Genomic DNA, 20,027 nt, shown 5'->3' on the forward strand with positions numbered 1-20,027 from the left:
TTTTGCCGCCAATCGAGCGTCAAGTCATGTTTACAGATCCTGCTGGATTTCTGCTACCAATCTGCTGTCAGATTCTGTGAGCAGGCTCTGTCAGCAGAATATAAGCTGAATAAGGACGCAGTCAGTCTGCTGATATACTTTGATTAAATCTGTTACCATTAATATAAGTAAGCCCAAATCTTGTTCGGTTTCTGCTATCAATTTGCCATCAGATTGCGTGCGCAGATCCTGCTCGATTTCTGCCGACATACTGCTAACATTTTGCTTACGGGGTATTTATGTCTGCTAACTATACGCTCAATTTATTTTAATTAATTACACAGGCCCACAAAAAAAAGTACTCTGTGCTGGCGATCTGACTAGGCTAGTCTTATATATTTTGGCCCGCTGAATTCGAATCTGATGTCAGAATTGCTCCATCACGTCACAGTTTTTTTTAAATCTCAAAAATAGACGAAAATTTCGTAAAAATCGACATTCTAGGGTAATAAGACTGTGCTTCTTAAAGAAAAAGTTACCAAAATCATATTTTAATGTATTTTCAGACATTATAAATCCAAATCCGACCTAGAATATAAACGTTGTGCTCAATTTTTTTTGTGCTCATTTTTTATTTTTTTTATTTTTTCAGGTTGTAACACCTAAAATTTACTGCAAACAGATTCTATTTATCAAGATGCGAAGATATTAAGATAGGTTTTTACCTCCAGATAGCACAATCTTTTTTTTTCATGTACCTCTAGCGCTTTAAAGACATGAAAAGAGGTTTGTGACCTATATAAAGAAATTTCTGCATCTTATACGAACTCAACAGCTAGAAGTTGTAAGTTTCGAAAAATTTTTCTCAAAATTTGGACTTGGAGAATATAAGATTAATTCTTTCCAATATAAGATTTATGAATGAACTAAAATCAAATATGGAATACGGAAGATTGCTACTTTTTCATGACAAATGTTAATGGAATCGATGGTATGATTGGTGTGACAAATCGGATTTGGATTTATAATGCCAGAAAATACATGGAAATATGATTTCAGTAACTTTTCCCTCAAGAAGCGCAGTCTTACTACCCTAGAATGTCGATTTTTACGAAATTTTCGTCTTTCTCTTTTGAGATTTAAAAAAAACTGTGACGTGATGGAGCAATTCTAACGTCAGATTCGAATTCAGCGGGCCAAAATACATAAGACTAGCCTAGTCAGATCGCCAGCACAGCGTACTTTTTTTTTGTGGGCCTGTGTTATAAATAAACTATTATTTCCTAAACTATGAGAATCTATTCCTAAATGTGCCCAAACGAATCCCAAGCGATTGATTTAATAGATAATAGGGAATATCAAATTTGCTAACTATATGATCGTACGAAACACAGGGCCTGTTCTTTTTAGCTGCACTGCTGCACTAGTGCAATTAGTTAGAGTGAAAGAAAGTATGTTTGTCTCTTTCTAACTTATTGCACTAGTGCAGCAGTGCAGCTAAAAAGGACAGACCCACAAACTTCTATAATACACTAGACTGCTAACAGATACAGGCGGACATGATGCACAGGTGTGCACGTGACATATTTCGTGTGGGTATATTATATAGGGTGTCCAAAATGTTATGTTTGAGGCTATCTCGTCTGTTGACATCTGATTTATCTGACAACATCGACAATACGAATTGAACACCCAGTATAATTTGCCCACACGAAATATGGCTGCCATCCCCACCACCATTTGCACCTCGCATTACTTTTTCGAGTCATTTTATACCACTGCCCTGGCGAAAATAAATAACGGAGTGTAAGTTGAATGTAAGGAAAGAGTAACAGAAGTATAAACGAAGCTTATAGGAGGCGTAAATTGAAACAACGAAACGTAAACGAAGTGTTAACGCTTCATTTACGTTTCGTTGTTTCAATTTACGCCTTCTAGAAGCTTCGTTTACACTTCTATTACTCTTTCCTTACATTCGACTTACGCTCCGATATTTATTTTCGCTAGGGTGATCTATATATAACTGGATAGCCGATAGGCCTCCGAGCGAGGTACCAATTGAAGGTCCGCTATTTTACACGCCCGAGGTTCGCGCATGCGTACAGTGCTCTGTCCACCGTGGCACTGCAGATTAAAATGCGTAAAAGTTTAAAATCAGGTTTATTCATAAATAATTTGCCATGGTGAGGTGTTGTTTTTGTTGAAGCATTCACAAAAAAAATTGTGGACGAACATATCATAAGTAAGTAAATTGAATAATCTATACATTATACACAGAATTTACGAGATGTGACTACTACAGGTTATGTTTTCGAGTTGATCATTAAGTCAATTATTTTCATATTTCATAGAATAGATAGCTAAAAAAAACTAGTTATTCGAATATTTAACATTTTGTTCTATTCTGTGCGATCCATCTTTCACAGGTTTCCTTTATCAGATAAATTCTTATTGGAACAATGGGTCAACAATATACCATTGAAATATTGGAAACTTACCAATGAAAGTTTATTGTGTTCAGGGGGTCGATTGTGTATCACACAACTTGGTGAAAATTACAAAAGTGAGCAAATGTACTAGAATATTTATAATTTCATTAGTCAATATCTAGTAAATTTGCTCACTTTTGTAATTTTCACTTAATAATGTGATACACAATTGACTCCCAGATCATTTTACTGAAGACTGTTTTGATAGATCTGAATTTAGAGTACGCTTGAAGCTTAATAATGTTCCAACTTATTTTAGAGATTCCCCGGCAGTCTGTATAATATGCAAGCGCAAACGTTCACGTCAATCTCCTTATTCATTCTTCAGGTATATTTTTTAAACGTTGTATTATTCGACATTAGTCCTAAAGCTTTACATCTTGTAATATTTTGAATAATTTTATTATTTATTTCATCGTTTAATACTGATTCTATTATTAATAACACAAAAAATGTTATAACGTAAATTTTAGTCAAACTTATTTGAATTTCCCGCCCTCGGAGGCAAATTGCCGGGTAAGATGGTGGCCGTCCATTTGGGGACGCTTCTGAATACTACGAACAAAGGCGATCGGCTATCCAGTTATATATAGATTAGTGTTTTATACAGATGTTAGCAGTCTAGTGTATTATAGAAGTCTGTGATACGAAATCATATCGTGTGCCGCGGACATTGGCCGCCTCTATTGCCTCTATTACAATAAAATGTCGAAGATAATAGTATCGGAGTAAAAAAATTTGTTTTTTAACAAATAATGGCAAATTTTACCGAAGATTTATTTGATGTTTTTGATGAGCATGGCGATGATGTGGAGATACCGGACATTTCGAAGTAAGTGAGCGGTTAATCTTTACTGTTAAAAGCAACCTCATGGCTGCAAATTATTTATTCTAACCAAATTTGTAGGAAAATCGAATCGGATGCGGGAATAAAGCGACAGCTTGACACGGAAGATGATAAGTCATTTGTTAAGAAATTACGACATGATCCTATTCTGGATGACATCAAGTATGGCTCTTGATTTTATATTCTTGAATTCATTATTATTTTAATAAATGAAATCATTATTTTGAACTTTTTAATACAAATTAATCCAAGATAAAGTTTATATAAATGTTAAGAGTACTCAACTATATAAAGTTATCCATTAAAAAACTGATTGCATAGATAGACATATAAGCATAGATAAACTTACATAAAAGAAATTAATCTATATGTATGTATAATGATATATATATATATATATATATATATATATATATATATATATATATATAATATTTACTTTAATTTTTAAAAATAATATATGCAATATAATATCAAAAATATAAATTGTATATATAATTATATATATATATATATATATATATATATATATAATGATATATATATATATATATATCATTATATATACAATTTATATTTTTGATATTATATTGCATATATTATTTTTAAAAAATAAAGTAAATATAATATACAGATACATATATATAATTTTATAATTTTGTTTACTTATATTTATTTAATAATATGATATAAAATTACAGAGGTAAAATTATAATATACAATTATGTTAAACATTATTATTATTAAACATTATTTTTTAGTCTAGAGGATATGATATGTCGAATAAAAGTACATAATATAGAGACTATGGAATCTTGTATGCACGAGGTTGCTATTCCACCTGAGCAAGAATATGTACCCTTAGAACATAAACAGGGTAAACCAGCCAAAGAATATAAATTTATACTCGATCCATTCCAAAAAGAAGCAATTTTATGCATTGAGAATAATCAGTCAGTTCTTGTTTCCGCTCATACTTCAGCTGGTAAAACTGTTGTGGCCGAGTAAGTATCTTATATTTTATTTTCAAAGAATGTCATCTTGAGCAATTTTTTCTGCAGCAATGGCTTTCTCATTTCATCATCTAATGATCATTCAGGTATGCAATAGCATGTTCACTTAAGGATAAGCAGAGGGTGATATACACAACTCCAATTAAAGCATTGAGTAATCAGAAGTATAGAGAGTTTCATGAGGAATTTAAAGATGTTGGTCTGGTAACAGGTGATGTTACTATAAATCCAACAGCTAGTGTATTAATTATGACTACCGAAATTTTGCGTAATATGCTGTACAGAGGCTCAGAGGTTTGTTTTATTTTTAAAACTATGAAAATGCAAAGTGTTCTATCGCATTACAAAATTAGGCAGTGAAATTAGATTAACTTTTATTCAATTTTTTACCATGAAGTTGATATAAAGCTTACAAAGTACAGTTACTAACATAAGATTCAAAGTATCTCTTTTGTCAATTTAATTTCTTAATATAATTTCAAGAAGGAGTTTAGAGTATTAAACAGATTATTTGAAGTTATTGGAATAAGTGTGAGAAATAATCCAATAGTCATTTATTTGCTTATTTGAAGAAATCAAATTTTTATATAAATTAAATTTCGAATTTTATAAATTAAATATGTATTTTTTTTTTGTATAATTAATTTATTTTTTTATTTAATTATCAATTCTATATATGATTAATGCTCTATATGAACCAATTTTATGCAGAATATGAATTAACTATAATGTAATAATGATTATATAACTTGTATTACGCTATAGGAAATTATAATTTTGTAATATTCCATCTTATTGCTTTTATGTAATTAATATATATGAAAGTATAGTAATGTAAAAGTAATATAAAAAGTAATATTAGTATAGATAAATATTAGTTTATATATATATATATATTGTAATATTAGTATATATAAATATTATTTTATATAATTATAGTATAACAATGTTTTTTTACTAAATATTACATAAGAAGAAAAATATATTAAATATATATATATATATATTTGTATAGGTGATGCGTGAAGTTGGTTGGGTAATCTTTGATGAAATTCATTACATGCGCGATAAAGAGAGAGGCGTGGTGTGGGAGGAGACGCTTATATTGTTGCCGGATAATGTACATTATGTATTTCTCTCTGCTACCATACCGAATGCACGACAATTTGCAGAGTGGGTGGCACATTTGCATAATCAGCCTTGCCATGTGGTCTCTACGGATTACAGACCTACTCCATTACAACATTACATATTTCCAGTTGGTGGTGATGGAATTCATCTGGTCAGTGATAATTTTTGAAAATGTACCTATTTAAGAGTTTGATAAAAACCAGGAACACATCCATCTATTACATTTATTTATTGTAAAACAGGTTGTAGATGAAACTGGTCAATTTAAAGAAGAAAATTTTAACAGAGCTATGGCCTGTCTGCAGAATATAGGTGATGCAGCTAAAGGTGACACAAAAGGACGTAAAGGTGGCTTGCGCGCTACTAATAGTGGACAAACAAATATCTTCAAAATGGTAAAAATGATCATGGAGAGAAATTTTGCCCCCGTGATAATCTTTAGTTTTTCAAAGAAAGACTGTGAAGTTTATGCGATGCAAATGGCCAAACTAGATTTGAACACATTAGAAGAAAAAAAATTAGTGGATGAGGTTTTCAATAATGCGATAGATGTCCTTAACGATGAGGACAAAAAGTTACCGCAAGTTACGAACTTGCTGCCACTTTTACGGCGTGGAATAGGTATTCATCATGGTGGACTCTTGCCAATTTTAAAGGAGACAGTCGAGATATTATTCGGCGAAGGTTTGATCAAAGCGCTTTTTGCCACTGAAACATTCGCAATGGGTTTAAACATGCCTGCGCGAACAGTTTTGTTTACGGCACCCCGTAAATTTGATGGTAAGGACTTCCGTTGGATCACATCGGGTGAATATATTCAAATGTCCGGCCGTGCGGGCAGGCGAGGTCTAGACGACAAAGGAATTGTAATATTAATGATAGACGAACAAGTTAGTCCAGTTGTCGGTAAAGCTATTGTTCAAGGAAAACCAGATCCAATAAATTCTGCATTTCATCTGACCTATAACATGGTGCTTAATCTTCTTCGAGTGGAAGAGATTAATCCAGAATACATGTTAGAAAGAAGCTTCTTCCAATTTCAAAATCAAGCTGGTATTCCAGCTTTGTATAATAGTAAGTCGTTATTCGCTAACATTATAATAGTTTAAAACCGTGAAAATTAATTGCCTTTATTATACTTTTTTACAGAGGTAAAGGAGTTATACACTACCTACAATACCGTGAATGTTGAGAGATATGATGAGATTTCTTCTTATCATAATATACGGGAACAGCTCGATCGTTTGAGCGGAGAGTTTCGGTCATTTTTGACGCAACCAGAATATTTGGTTCCATTTTTACAACCCGGAAGACTAGTAAAAGTGTATATTTATATATTACATGTATTTCCGCCATTTTGAATGGAATTTTTAATTTTTTTATGGATATTGTAGGTGAGAAATGAGTTTGAAACGTTCGATTGGGGTATTATAGTAAACTTTAAAAAGAAAAATCCGAAAAATCCAGTAAAAGATAAGACTATTATTATCACTGATATTTTACTTCACATATCGAAAGATTCCAAAGAAGGCAATCCAATTCCATGTCGCGAAGGCGAAGAAGGTGAAATGGAAGTAGTTCCTGTTTCACATAATTTAATTTCTCAAATCAGTTCACTCAGATTATATTATCCAAAAGACCTCAGGCCATCTGATAATAGAAAGAGTGTATTGAAAACAATACGAGAAGTAAAGAAAAGATTCCCAGATGGTCCACCATTACTCAACCCTATTACAGATATGCACATAGAGGATCAAAGTTTTAAAGATATTGTTAAAAAAATTGAAGCATTAGAAAAAAAATTATATGCACATTCTTTGCACAAAGTAAGTGATAAATACATATATTGCATAATAAGCAAAACATAAGCTTTGAAAGTTTTTTATGTAAAAATATATATACAGATATGTTATGGAAATTGTTTTGTTATGGAAAGTGTATATAGAGGAGGTGTTAAAAATTTAAAATTATACTGTACAATATTTTGTGTTTCAATTTACCACTTTTCTCTATATATGTACTTATATATATACTTGCGCGCGCGCGCGCGCGCACACACACACACACACACACACACTCTCTCTCTCTCTCTCTCTCTCTCTCTCTATATATATATATATATATATATATATATATATAGAGAGAGAGAGAGAGAGAGAGAGAGAGAGAGAGAGAGAGAGTGAGTGAGTGTGTGTGTGTGTGTGTGTGTGTGTGCGCGCGCAAGTATATATATAAGTACATATATAGAGAAAAGTGGTAAATTGAAACACAAAATATTGTACAATATAATTTTAAATTTTTAACACCTCCTCTATATACACTTTCCATAACATATCTGTATATATATTTTTACATAAAAAACTTTCAAAGCTTATGTTTTGCTTATTATGCAACATATTTTAATTGTTTAATATTTATGTTTAATATTCTTTTCATTTATAATAAATTTAATTTTGTAATATTTATAGGATCAGAATGTAAATGTATTATATGAACAATTTTTACACAAGGAGGAATTGGCTGTACAGCTTAAACAAGCCAAGGAAGAATTTAAGCAGGCTAAGTCTATACTTCAGATGAATGAACTTAAATGTAGAAAGCGTGTTTTAAGAAGGATGGCATATTGCACATCGGCGGACATTATAGAATTGAAAGGACGTGTAGCTTGCGAATTGAACGGTGCCGACGAGCTATTAATGACAGAGATGATCTTCAATGGTCTTTTCAATGCTTTAAGTGTACCGCAAATGGTGGCATTGATAAGTTGTTTTGTATGTGATGAAAAGTCGAACGAAATGCCTAAAAGCACAGAGGAATTAAGCGGTCCACTCAGACAGATGCAAGATTTGGCTCGTAGAATAGCAAAGGTTTCAACAGAGGCCAACTTGGAATTAGACGAGGATGCATATGTCGATAGATTTAAACCATATTTAATGGACGTTATATATGCTTGGTGCAAAGGCGCAACATTCTTACAAATTTGTAAAATGACAGATATATTTGAAGGTAACATATCTTGTTGTGTTAAGACAACAATAAACTCAAACCTCATTTTATCTTTCTGTATTGATGCATATAAAATATATTTTAGGATCTATTATTAGATGCATGCGTCGTTTAGAAGAAGTGCTTCGACAACTATGTCAAGCTGCAAAAGGTATTGGAAATACAGATTTGGAAAATAAATTTAGTGAGGCAATCAAACTTATAAAACGTGATATTGTGTTTGCGGCGTCCTTATATTTATAATGTAAAAAAAAAAACGTGTCACAAAGTAACAATTTGTGTTTTTCTTCATTACACGCGCCATAACATATACAACACACACACACACACACACACACATATATATATATATATATATATATATATATATACAGGGTGTCCCATTTTAATGTCCCACCCCAAATAACTTTCTTATTTTTAATTTTAGAAAAAGATGTTTCAGACAAAAGTTGATTGGTTTCAAGGGGGACATAAGGTGGTGTCATTAGTTTGACCTTGAATAGTTGCTTCAAGGTCACGTAAAGGTCACCTTCAATTTTTTAAATGAAATCCCTTACTTTCTATTGCATATTCTTGTAGCTTATTTCGAGAGCTTTCCAAAACACTATAATTAAGTTAGTTTTCATTAAGTACTTTCCGAGTTATGAGGCTTGAAATCATTTCTTAATTTTACATAAACCATAAAATATCTAGTAAAATATTCATTTTTCGATTATCTTACCTTAATACTTTTATGTACAAAATAATGAGAGGAATCAATTGGTGTAAAGAAAACACATAATTGTTTCGAAAGAAAAAATATAATTTGCAATTAACAATTACATTTTTTTTTTCGAAACAATTATGTGTTTTCTTTACACCAATTGATTTCTCTCATTATTTTGTACATAAAAGTATTATGGTAAGATAATCGAAAAAAGAATATTTTACAAGATATTTTACGGTTTATGTAAAATTAAGAAATGATTTCAAGCCTCATAACTTGGAAAGTACTTAATGAAAACTAACTTAATTATAGTGTTTTGGAAAGCTCTCGAGATGAGCTGCAAGAATATGTAATAAAAAGTAGGCGATTCCATTTAAAAAATTGAAAGTGGCCTTCACGTGACCTTCAAGTAACTATTCAAGGTCAAACTAATGACACCACCTTATGTCCCCCTTGAAACCATACCACTTTTGTCTGAAACATCTTTTTCTAAAATTAAAAATAAGAAAGTTATTTGGGGTGGGACATTAAAATGGGACACCCTGTATATATATATAGTGTGTGTTGCATCCTCGTGTTCCTTCCCTGCGGATTACTTGGTCACCCGTGACGTTCGGCAGAAGATCGTCTTCGAGCGCGTTAACAAGACGAATGACAGTCTAGTCTGGAGCCAGCTATTGAGCTGAGTGGACGCGTTTACGAATCGTTATCGTGTTCCTTGTTATAATCCGTTGTGTGTGTTCTGTGTTCCGCAATAAAGTTGCACGTTGTTCTTAAAAGTGTTGTTATTTCACGCGACCCGCGAGTGCCCGAAAGCGTAGAACGCGCACTTCGATATATCTCGAAGTCCTCGCCCCGCGGACACCCTATATATATATAGGGTGTCCCAGACTTAACGAATCAGCCGTTAATAGCAGATTCCCGAGATCATTTGGAGACGAAAATTCTAATACCAAAATGTTGAGGAAGACTTCATAAAAATGTTCAAACTACTGACTACTGTCGCATCGAAGACATAATCGTGCTCACTGCAAAATCCTATTTTTTATTTTATATTAATCCTTCTATCGATATTGATATTATCACACTGTACGCGGGCCCCTTGATGCACTATGTCCTTGAGCACAGGACAATGTAACGCGCCGATTGGTAATCTTTAATCTTTTGTAGCGCCGAAACTACATCCTCAATATTTTGGTATTAAGATTTTCATTTCCAAATGATTTCAGGAATCTACCATTAACGGCTGATTTGTTAAGTCCAAGACACCTTGTGTGTGTGTGTGTGTATATATATATAATATAAAAATTCTAATGTATTATCCCCATTATTTACATAGTCTAATTGCGAACATTTGTAATAAACAAGTATAACTCTCATTTAAAATTGATCAGAATCCGATTTATTTTTGGGAATTTAAAGTATATAATATATGTATGTATGGAAAACTTTCTTTTTTTATGAAATAACATTACATTTGTTATATATGACTCCATTGTTCGGGAAAAGTTCAGCGTAAAAATGCAATACATATTTGCAAGATAAACAAGATTCTATAATTTGCTGTTTCTATCTCGAAATTGTTAAATAAATACATTTTTGTAGAATATTTGCGACACTTAATTTCTATATTTAAATTTAATTATAATGTATTATATATTTATCGTTCTTCTAAAATTACCGTCTCCTGTGGGCAGAATTTTAATTCCATCAAGGTAAGTTTTGAGTCCATCGATGTTAACTGGAACAAATACATAAATATGTTAATATATTATTACATTATAAATATTTTATAAAAGAATTTTTATGAGAAATTAATCTCAACTTATATACAAAGAATACAATCTAAAACAAATTACAAAGAAATATCTACATAATAAGAACTTAAATGCTTACATCATCTACTTACATCCCTTCGAGGCCAACTAGACAGGAGTTTATATTCCTCTGTAGGATAACCCTCCACAATAAGAAAATTAAAGAGTGTTTGTAATGGCGTGTCCGGTTGAAATTTACGTTCTAGAAATTTCCCAGCTGGAAGCCGTACTCTTACTTTCATTACACCATCGCCCGCTCCCTGTTGCGGTTCAGGTGGTAAACTGGATTCTACAGCTTGTCTGTGAGCTTCTTTCCTCGCTTCTTCTGCTAGCCTTTCGTTTTCAGCCTGTTCTTTCTTCTTCTTCTCGAGTTCTTCTTGCATCTGTTTTGCTTCTTCTTTTGCTCTTGAAATATATTACAAAAATACAGTTATTATTCAATGTAAATTATCTTTATGTAGTGTTATACAAATATACGTACAAATTATACAAATATATGTACAAGGTGTTTCACATAAACTGTTATATTTTCATCAAAACCTGATGTCTCAAACAAAATTTATAGCGTTTTGAGAGAGAAAAAAGTTAACAATCTTGAATTTCAATTAAAGTGAAAATGAACCTAGTTTTTTTGAGAACTCGATTTGTATAAACATATTGGTGTGGTTTTATTTAAAAACTATGTTCACATGATTAACTTGAAAAATTGACCTAGTTTAAATTCAAGATTATTGTCTTTTTTCTTTCTCAAAGCCCTCTAAATTTTGTCTAAAACATTTTTTGTATATCAAGTTTTGGAGAAAAAAAAAACACCTTGTAACACTTTATGTAAAATATCCTATACAGGATGTCCCATTTTAACTTGGACAGTAAAATATCTCAAAAACTAAGCCCAGCAAACAAAAATGTTTCAGACAAAAGTTGTATGGTTTCGAGGGGGCCATAAGATGGTACCATTGGTTTGACCTTGAAGAGTCATTTGAAGGTCACGTGAAGGTCACTTCAATTTTTTTAAATGGAACACCCTATATATTTTTGCACATTCTTGTAGCTTATCTCGAGAGCTTTCCAAAACACTATAATTAAGTACCTTTTCGTTAAGTACTTTTTGAGTTATGAGGCTTGAAATAATTTCTTAATTTTACATAAACTGTAAAATATCTTGTAAAATATTCATTTTTCGATTATCTTACCTTAATACTTTTATGTACAAAATAATGAGAGGAATCAATTGGTGTAAAGAAAACACATAGTTGTTTTTAAGAAAAAATATGGAATTGTTAATTGCAAATTACATATTTTTTCTTCAAAACAACTATGTGTTTTCTTCACACCAATTGATTCCTCTCATTATTTTGTACGTAAAAGTATTAAGGTAAGATAATCGAAAAAAATGAATATTTTACAAGATATTTTACGGTTTATGTAAAATTAAGAAATTATTTCAAGCCTCATAACTCAAAAAGTACTTAACGAAAAGGTACTTAATTATAGTGTTTTGGAAAGCTCTCGAGATAAGCTACAAGAATATGCAATGACAAATAGTAGGTTCCATTTAAGAAATTGAAGGTGACCTTCATGTGACCTTCAAATAACTCTTCAAGGTCAAACCAATGGTACCATCTTATGGCCCCCTTGAAACCATACAACTTTTGTCTGAAACATTTTTGTTTGCTGGGCTTAGTTTTTGAGATATTTTACTGTCCAAGTTAAAATGGGACACCCTGTATATTTTATAGAGATATATTTTATAAAGATATTTCAAAAAAGTTAAACTATAAAATTTTGTCAGTATGTTTTACGAGTAGGAATAAGAAAAAAATATATAAGTATATATCCAAGAACATTTTATTATGTTATAATGTATAACACTGAAAAAAGAAGGAAATTCGCTTAAGTTTCTATTTCAAAATGTCTTTCTTTCTGATGCAAGATTGATTCTGACGCAAGATCATTGGGAGATTGAATTTAATTTTATGAATTTCATATCTATTTTGTTTTAAGTCAATGAATACATCACTAATCTTGTCTATCAGTTTCAGTTGCGAATCGATTCTTATATATTATATAAGAATCGATTCGTCGTCACAACGTCTTCACTATTGTTTAGATAAAAATCTAGCTCTATAAAAGTCTCTGTAAGATCTGGTGATTTTGGAAAGCCAAACAATTGATTCTTCTTAGATTAACATAGCTGACCTACTCTTATATCGTAATGTATTAACAGCAATACACCATTCATATTTGATATTGTAATATTTTAATAAAATGATTGTAATATTTTAATAAAAGCATTTCCAGATCTATGTTTATATAGCATTTTTTTTTTATTTCTACTCAAAGAATATATTGACATGATTTAACTTTGAAACTGCATAATAAATCTTGAATTTTTTTATTTACCTATCAGCTGCCAAACTTTCTTGATATGCCCTGTCTTGTTCTTGTTTAACTCTTTCTCTAGCCTGCCGTTCTTCTTCAACGCCAATATCAGCTCGTCTTTGTTCCTATATTTTAAGAAGAATAGTAATTGTATAAAATTTCTATTTATATATTCGTATGTTTTAGAATAAAGTAATATACTTCATATATATATATATATATATATATATATATATATATATATATATATACTCTTAAGAGATAACAATATTGCTCAACAGTATGTAAAATAGCTGTACTTCGTACTTGAAATATGTCGACGGCTTGTACCAAATTCGTTAATAACTCGTTAACTCCCACATTGCCATGTACAATAGTAAATATCTCTGTATTAGATCTAGATCTCATAATAATCATTAAAACTGGCAAGGTATCAACATCTATGCTTGACACAGCTAACGAGCCAATAGTACCAAGGGTTTGAGTTACAGAATATAGAAATCTGAGAATTAAACGAGATTTAATGATTGTTCAATAAATTCACACAGCTACATTTTTTATATACATTATATTATCTATATAAATTATACCTCTCTTTATTAGATTCATATGTAATATCCCAACCCCATACTATGAAATTTGCTGAGAGAAGTTGAAGCACAGTTTCAAAGCCTAATAATTGAGTACAAAAAACGTTCGCTAGTACACTATTATCGTGATGCAAATATACTGCTAATAATTTTCTCTAAAACATAAGAAATATTTTGCTTTCAGATATTATGATAAAAATTATATTTTTGTAGCGCAAGATCAAGACAAACCTCTTTTGCTGGTTTCAAACATGATTCCTTTAGAGCATCTTCGAATGTACCAGCAAAAAATTCCGGATGTGCTGGCCCATATCGTTTTTCGAATTGCTCCGCAAAATGTAATGTGCCCATCACCTCATCAACTACATTTTCTGGCACTTTTTATAAAAAAAAAATCTCATTTATTGTTTTACCAATATTAGGTAAAACATCATATCACTTAAATAAAACAAAGCAGTTTTCATATATTTCAATATACACTCACTGAGACGCTCTACTTTAGTGGATTTAACATCATCTATGAAAATATCATCTTCGACGGTAAACGTTTCAGGAACATCTTCAAATTCTTCCACATCCTCTGGTTCATCTATGGAACTATCGCTGTCAATCAAATCTATAACCTTCTAAACACAGAGAGGAAGAGAAAGAGAAAGAGAGAGAGAGAGAGACAATTATAATTTTTTATATATAAATTAACATTATGAAAAGACTCTTTATTCTTAACGAGATATTACCTTTTTTTCTTCTTTTACAGGAAGTTTTCCAACGGATAAATCATGTTCTGGGTAACAAATTCCACTTTGTGCTAATATTACATTATCATCCTTCAATGAACTAGGCCAACCTTTCCATTGCTGATTTCGTACAGGTACGTCTATTAATGAGTAGATGTCTGTCTTCACTTCTAATATAGTACGTGTACCAGGAAATTTCAAATTGTATGTTTTATTATGTACTTCATCTTTTACATTCAAAGTATAAGTTTGAATCATACGATCTGACAGGTTTATCCTTAAATAAAAAATAAAAAATAAAAAATGTAGGTTTATTATTATAATAATTACAAAATTGCATTGAAGTAAAATTTTACTACTTACGTCTCATGAGACAAATCACCATCTTGTGATAACGATGACAGGTACAATGTATTTTCTCTAGGCAGATCTAATGTTTGCAATATCGTATTCGATGTTTGAGGTTCCTTTTTCCATCCATGAAGATGTTGTTGACAAGGTGCTATATTTGTTTTATACCATATAAATTGCTTAAGATCTTCTAAAAAATATAATTCAATAATTAGTAATTCCTTATTTGTGTTAATCTTTAAATGTCAATATATGATCTACATATGATTCATACTTACTCAAAGTAGATAATTCAGACAAATTTATTTTATAAACATTATCAAGATAATTAATGTGGAATGTAAGTGTTCTATTTCTCATGCAACTTTTAGGTCTACTTGTCCCAGGTTTTGCGCTTTCTACTATATCTGCTTTTGTTCCTATCTTTTTTGAGTTTTGAGCAGTTTGTTGCTTTGACGAAGATGAATGTGGTGTTATTTTAATTTCCTCTACCATTTCTATATCTGAAGTCATTTCAGAAGGTAACTGTTGCGTACCTTGGGGCATAGCTTTATTTATTGCAGCCTATGTGAAAAAAAATATATATCTTAATATATGAAACTAATGACTACAAATTCATGATTTTGTTACATTATCTACCAGTAGATCCCAGTTTGTTTCTTCCAGATATAGAATGGCTTCTCCGAAATCATCGATTCCAGTGCAAGCCTACAAATGTGATATAAAGTTTATGACAATTTATTTTAACAACAGACAACTTTTATAAAAATAATATAGTAAGGAAATTGGCAAAAGTCAATTGGTAAAGTCATTTGGCAATGTTTGTAGATTTATAATTCAAAAGACAAAAGTAAAAAACAAAAGTCGATTGTAAAAAGCATTGTATTTTTTTCAGATTCAAGTACTTGTGATAATTCCGAAAAAAAATGACGGAAGTAACGAGGAGAGAGAAGAGGAAGAGAAGGAAGAAAGGGGGGAGAGAGAAAAAGAGAGAGAGGGAGAGAAGGAGGCAGGAAAAGAGAGAGAGAGAGAGAAACTTATTTCAAATGACCAATTATCACAATGTCATTGAAACGCAACCATAACCTAACAACGCATTTATGCGTTGTGTGCGGAAAATCAGCTGTGGTTTACCTGAAAGTCAGCTAATATCGCATCTCGATTTTCAGCCATCGCCAATGAAATTAAGATGTGAAAATAATGCAGGACAATCTCTCGTGCGAGGGAATGAAAGAATGAGAGAGAAAGTTGCCTCCTTTGTTGTTAAAACTATTGCAAATACGAATAATGGTGAGCCATTGACGTCTTAAAGCAAGACTACGAAATTTCCATATAGGATACGCGGCGTCACATCACACTATAATATAATCGAGTACAATGCAACAGCGCAACTATATCAGTACCTTCAATGTTGAAGCAAAACTGTCTATGGTCATGCGCGAGAAGCAAGCAAACCATAGACGTATAAAGAAACATATAAAGATAAACACATATCTAGATCGAATGTTAAAAAATATAGAGACCCTCTAATCAGGTTTGTTCTTTATTGCTGCACTGAATTCATGTTGCACTGCACTGAATTGAACTAGTACAAACGAGGGCAAGCTAAAACCGTAATCACACTACAGCCGGTTAAGCCGGTTATACAATGGTCCATATTCTGAATCCTCTTTTATCGATAAAAGTGCCTCTAAAAGTGGCTTATAAGCCTTCTGATTGGCTATAAGCCACTTTTAGAGGCACTTTTATCGATAAAAGAGGATTCAGAATATGGACCAATAGCTGTCGTAAGTCGGGTGTCGTAAGAGTTGACCAATCGTATTCGATTATTCTTCTCTAAAATCAACTATGATTGGTTAACTCTTACGACACCCGACTTACGACAGCTATTGTATAACCGGCTTAAGGGTTGCGGGCTTGGTTGCGGTTGGAATTGACCAATCAGAATAGCTGGTCGACAAATTGCTTTGTTCTGATTGGTCAATTTCAACCGCAACCCGTAGTGTGATTACGGCTTTATGCTTGGTTCACAATCTTGCTTTAACTGACGGAGTCGTAAGAAACTAACCAATCGTATTTAATTATTCTTCTTACATTCAACTGTGGTTGATTAATTTCTTACGATTCCGTCACTTAAAGCAAGATTGTGGATCAAGCATAAGTCCCGATCTACAATAGGTAATTTAAGCTCTAAGCCTTAAAAAATTGACCAATCACAGTCGAGTATTCTCTTCATACTTGACTGTGATTGGTCAATCTCTTAGGGCCGCTTCGACCAAACTCCGATTAACTCAATGGTTGATTAAAGGATTGCCAACATGACAAAATAATTCAGTGTGACCAATTGTATTTCTGACGATATACTGTATTTCTACAATTATATTGGCTTGTCTCTGTATATTAAGTAGATTAAGTTAATCGGAGTTGGTTGAAGTGGCCCTAAAGCGTCGTCTATAATGAGATTTTAAGGAGACTTAAGGCGTAAGACTTAAGAAATTGACCAATCACAGTCAAGTATTAAGAGAATACTCGACTGTGATTGGTCAATTTCTTAAATCTTACGCCTTAAGTCTCCTTAAAATCTCATTGTAGACGACGCATTAATGCTTAAGGCTTAAATTACCTATTTGTAGACCCGACCTAAGTCTTGTGCTAAATTTAAATTTCGTGTAAAAATATTTATTTTTATGACTTGTTTAAATTGTTCAAAAGTATTCATTCGATATTTTATTCATATTTTTTCAATTCGATATTTTTATATTGAAGTTGAAAAAATATCGAATATCGATAAACATCTCTAGTACTTTATGCTTTGTCCTGTATTTCTAGGTTTGTTTGCGTCGCATGCTCCAATGTACACCAGAGAACACTTGGGCCCATATTCTGAATCCTCTTTTATCGATAAAAATGCCTCTAAAAGTGGCATATAAGCCTTCTGATTGGCTACAGGCCGCTTTTAGGAGCACTTTTATCGATAAAAGAGGATTCAGAATATGGGCCTTGGATCACAGGTAAGATGGCGGTTAGAGCAGATGAGTTTATGTGCACCAACACTTGACACGAACGGACTTGAGGCATTTCCCCTTCCTTTTTTGATTCCAACCAATCGCACATTACAATCGGCCATCCATCAATTTATATTTTATATATTACGCATGCGCGCATATTTGCCCCAACTGCACCACCTTCGAAGGTGAGGCAAATGGAGCATGCTCCTAATTGCTCCATAGAGTATGGGCCTGAGCAGAATGGCTGCCTTATAATTTTAAGACTATGTTTTATGCCTTAAGTCTTTGTCTTAGGTAACGCACAATACTGTGTGTTATGTCTCGAATCTTATGTATACGCGAACGTTTATTTCTTAGGGCCTGAGCAGAATGGCTGCCTTATAATTTTAAGACTATGTTTTATGCCTTAAGTCTTTGTCTTAGGTAACGCACAATACTGTGTGTTATGTCTCGAGTCTTATGTATACGCGAACGTTTGTAAGAAATAAACGTTCGCGTATACATAAGACTCGAGACATAACACACAGTATTGTGCGTTACCTAAGACAAAGACTTAAGGCATAAAACATAGTCTTAAAATTATAAGGCAGCCATTCTGCTCAGGCCCTTACAAACGTTCGCGTATACATAAGACTCGGGACATAACACACAGTATTGTGCGTTATCTAAGACAAAGACCTAAGGCATAAAACATAGTCTTAAAATCTTAAGGCAGCCATTCTGCTCAGGCCCTATGTTCTATCGCGACGGGAACACCTAGTCGCCATATTGGTTCTGGTGACGCGAACGTATTGGAGCGCATTGGAGTGAGTAGGAGTATGTTGGAGCATGCGACGCGAACAAACCTTGTGCGATCCGCTCGAATAATGAATTCAGCGGATCATCAACAGCGAATCAAAAACAGCGGATTGTCTGTCATACGTTTACACGGCAACGTTAATCTGGTTTAGTAACAATCGTAGTTATAACTTCCTAAAAGTGATGTTCGTTTACACGCAAGGATTTATTTTATCACTATTCCTCTTTACTTTAACTTATTGGCAGTCTTTGTATACTAGTACTCGTTAGAGGTCTAAATATCAGAGAGGCGCCAACTCGTGCCTCCTTCTGATTGGTGGTGAGCTATCCGTTCTTAAGATGGCGGCTACGGTGACAAAGTGGGAGTAAACCTAGGGAATACTAAGGTAAACTAACCTGCGATTTACATGGACTAATACTGAAACACCGTCACTACCACTATAACATCACGTGCGTGTAGGATCTAAGATGGCGGCGCGGCGGCATGGGGGTAGTTTGGCGTCTCTCTGATATTTAGACCTCTAGTACTCGTCACTCGTCGATACTTGATTATTCAGGTTGGCAATACGATTGTTATAACTCTCGTAGCGTTTACACGTCTTCTTAAGCCGGTTATATAATAGTTGTCGTAAGTCGGGTGTCGTAAGAGTTGACCAATCGTATTCGATTATTCTTCTCTAAAATCAACTGTGATTGGTTAACTCTTACGACACCCGATTACGACAGCTATTGTATAACCGGCTTAAAGGCTTTCACACATGAAATTCCATAAGCACGTAAGACATAAGCGTAAGGAAATCGACCAATCACGGTCGAGTTTTGACCCCTTGGAGGGGCTAATACTTGACCGTGATTGGTCGATTTCCTTACGTTTACGTCTTACGTGCTTATGGAATTTCATGTGTGATGGCCATAAAGCCGGATTTGTAAGTCTACTCCTTTTCCTCAGCAGGAGTAGCGTTACTACACTGGTGTAATAACATCGGCGTACATCGGCGTAAAGCACGGTTTAAGCCCCTTGCACAATGCTAGGCAACAGGCAATAGAAATAAGGAATAGAAACTATTCACCAATAAATACGCGGAACAGAAAATATTCGCCAATAGGAGCAGAGAATAGATACTATTTCTGTTCTTATTGCCTGTTGCCTAGCATTGTGCAAAGGGCTTTACA

At 32.8% G+C, this 20,027-nt stretch overlaps 2 protein-coding genes and 1 long non-coding RNA gene across 6 annotated transcripts; 2 read left to right on the forward strand and 1 right to left on the reverse strand.

The window, feature by feature from the left end:
• Positions 1-2,015: 2,015 nt before the first annotated feature.
• On the forward strand, positions 2,016-3,061 carry LOC145965189 (uncharacterized). The gene is made up of 4 exons (XR_014436644.1): positions 2,016-2,221; positions 2,406-2,542; positions 2,728-2,796; positions 2,942-3,061. It is a non-coding gene; the product is annotated as an uncharacterized LOC145965189 (long non-coding RNA).
• Positions 3,062-3,088: 27 nt separating this feature from the next.
• Positions 3,089-8,740, forward strand: Mtr4 (exosome RNA helicase Mtr4). Its single transcript, XM_083088570.1, has 10 exons — positions 3,089-3,300; positions 3,376-3,477; positions 4,077-4,319; positions 4,415-4,622; positions 5,344-5,610; positions 5,702-6,533; positions 6,609-6,781; positions 6,854-7,285; positions 7,928-8,465; positions 8,551-8,740. Exons 1-10 carry the CDS (start codon positions 3,224-3,226, stop codon positions 8,706-8,708), a joined length of 3,030 nt encoding a protein of 1,009 aa, XP_082944696.1. The 5' UTR covers positions 3,089-3,223; the 3' UTR covers positions 8,709-8,740.
• Positions 8,741-10,550: 1,810 nt separating this feature from the next.
• Positions 10,551-16,477, reverse strand: Casp (Fas associated factor casp). Of its 4 annotated transcripts, none has more exons than XM_083088496.1 (12): positions 16,183-16,477; positions 15,688-15,756; positions 15,327-15,612; positions 15,061-15,238; positions 14,698-14,974; positions 14,445-14,583; positions 14,192-14,337; positions 13,961-14,115; positions 13,677-13,872; positions 13,392-13,495; positions 11,081-11,393; positions 10,551-10,912 (listed from the first exon to the last, which is right to left on the reverse strand). In XM_083088496.1, the coding sequence occupies exons 1-12, from the start codon at positions 16,219-16,221 to the stop codon at positions 10,832-10,834; spliced, it is 1,983 nt and encodes a 660-aa protein (XP_082944622.1). In that variant the 5' UTR covers positions 16,222-16,477; the 3' UTR covers positions 10,551-10,831. The 4 variants fall into 4 exon arrangements, with proteins under 4 accessions (XP_082944622.1, XP_082944621.1, XP_082944623.1 ...); XM_083088495.1 differs by having other exon boundaries at positions 14,445-14,586; XM_083088497.1 differs by having other exon boundaries at positions 11,068-11,393; positions 14,445-14,586.
• Positions 16,478-20,027: the final 3,550 nt, after the last annotated feature.

This window comes from Camponotus vicinus, unplaced genomic scaffold, assembly GCF_025532165.1.
Source record: "Camponotus vicinus isolate PSW18456_S1 unplaced genomic scaffold, iyCamVici1.0 SCAF_14, whole genome shotgun sequence".
NCBI lineage: Eukaryota > Metazoa > Arthropoda > Insecta > Hymenoptera > Formicidae > Camponotus > Camponotus vicinus.

Bases quoted from the DNA above. Each gene is read 5' to 3' on its own strand.
- Mtr4 (XM_083088570.1), top strand. From the start codon at position 3,224: ATGGCAAATTTTACCGAAGATTTATTTGATGTTTTTGATGAGCATGGC. The intron at 6,782-6,853 runs GTGTATATTTAT...TGGATATTGTAG, and splicing joins AACCCGGAAGACTAGTAAAA to GTGAGAAATGAGTTTGAAAC. The intron at 7,286-7,927 runs GTAAGTGATAAA...TAATATTTATAG, and splicing joins ATGCACATTCTTTGCACAAA to GATCAGAATGTAAATGTATT.
- Casp (XM_083088495.1), bottom strand. From the start codon at position 16,221: ATGGCTGAAAATCGAGATGCGATATTAGCTGACTTTCAG. The intron at 14,587-14,697 runs GTAATATCTCGT...CTCTGTGTTTAG, and splicing joins CTGTAAAAGAAGAAAAAAAG to AAGGTTATAGATTTGATTGA. The intron at 11,394-13,391 runs GTAAATAAAAAA...ATATATTTCAAG, and splicing joins GAAAGTTTGGCAGCTGATAG to AGCAAAAGAAGAAGCAAAAC.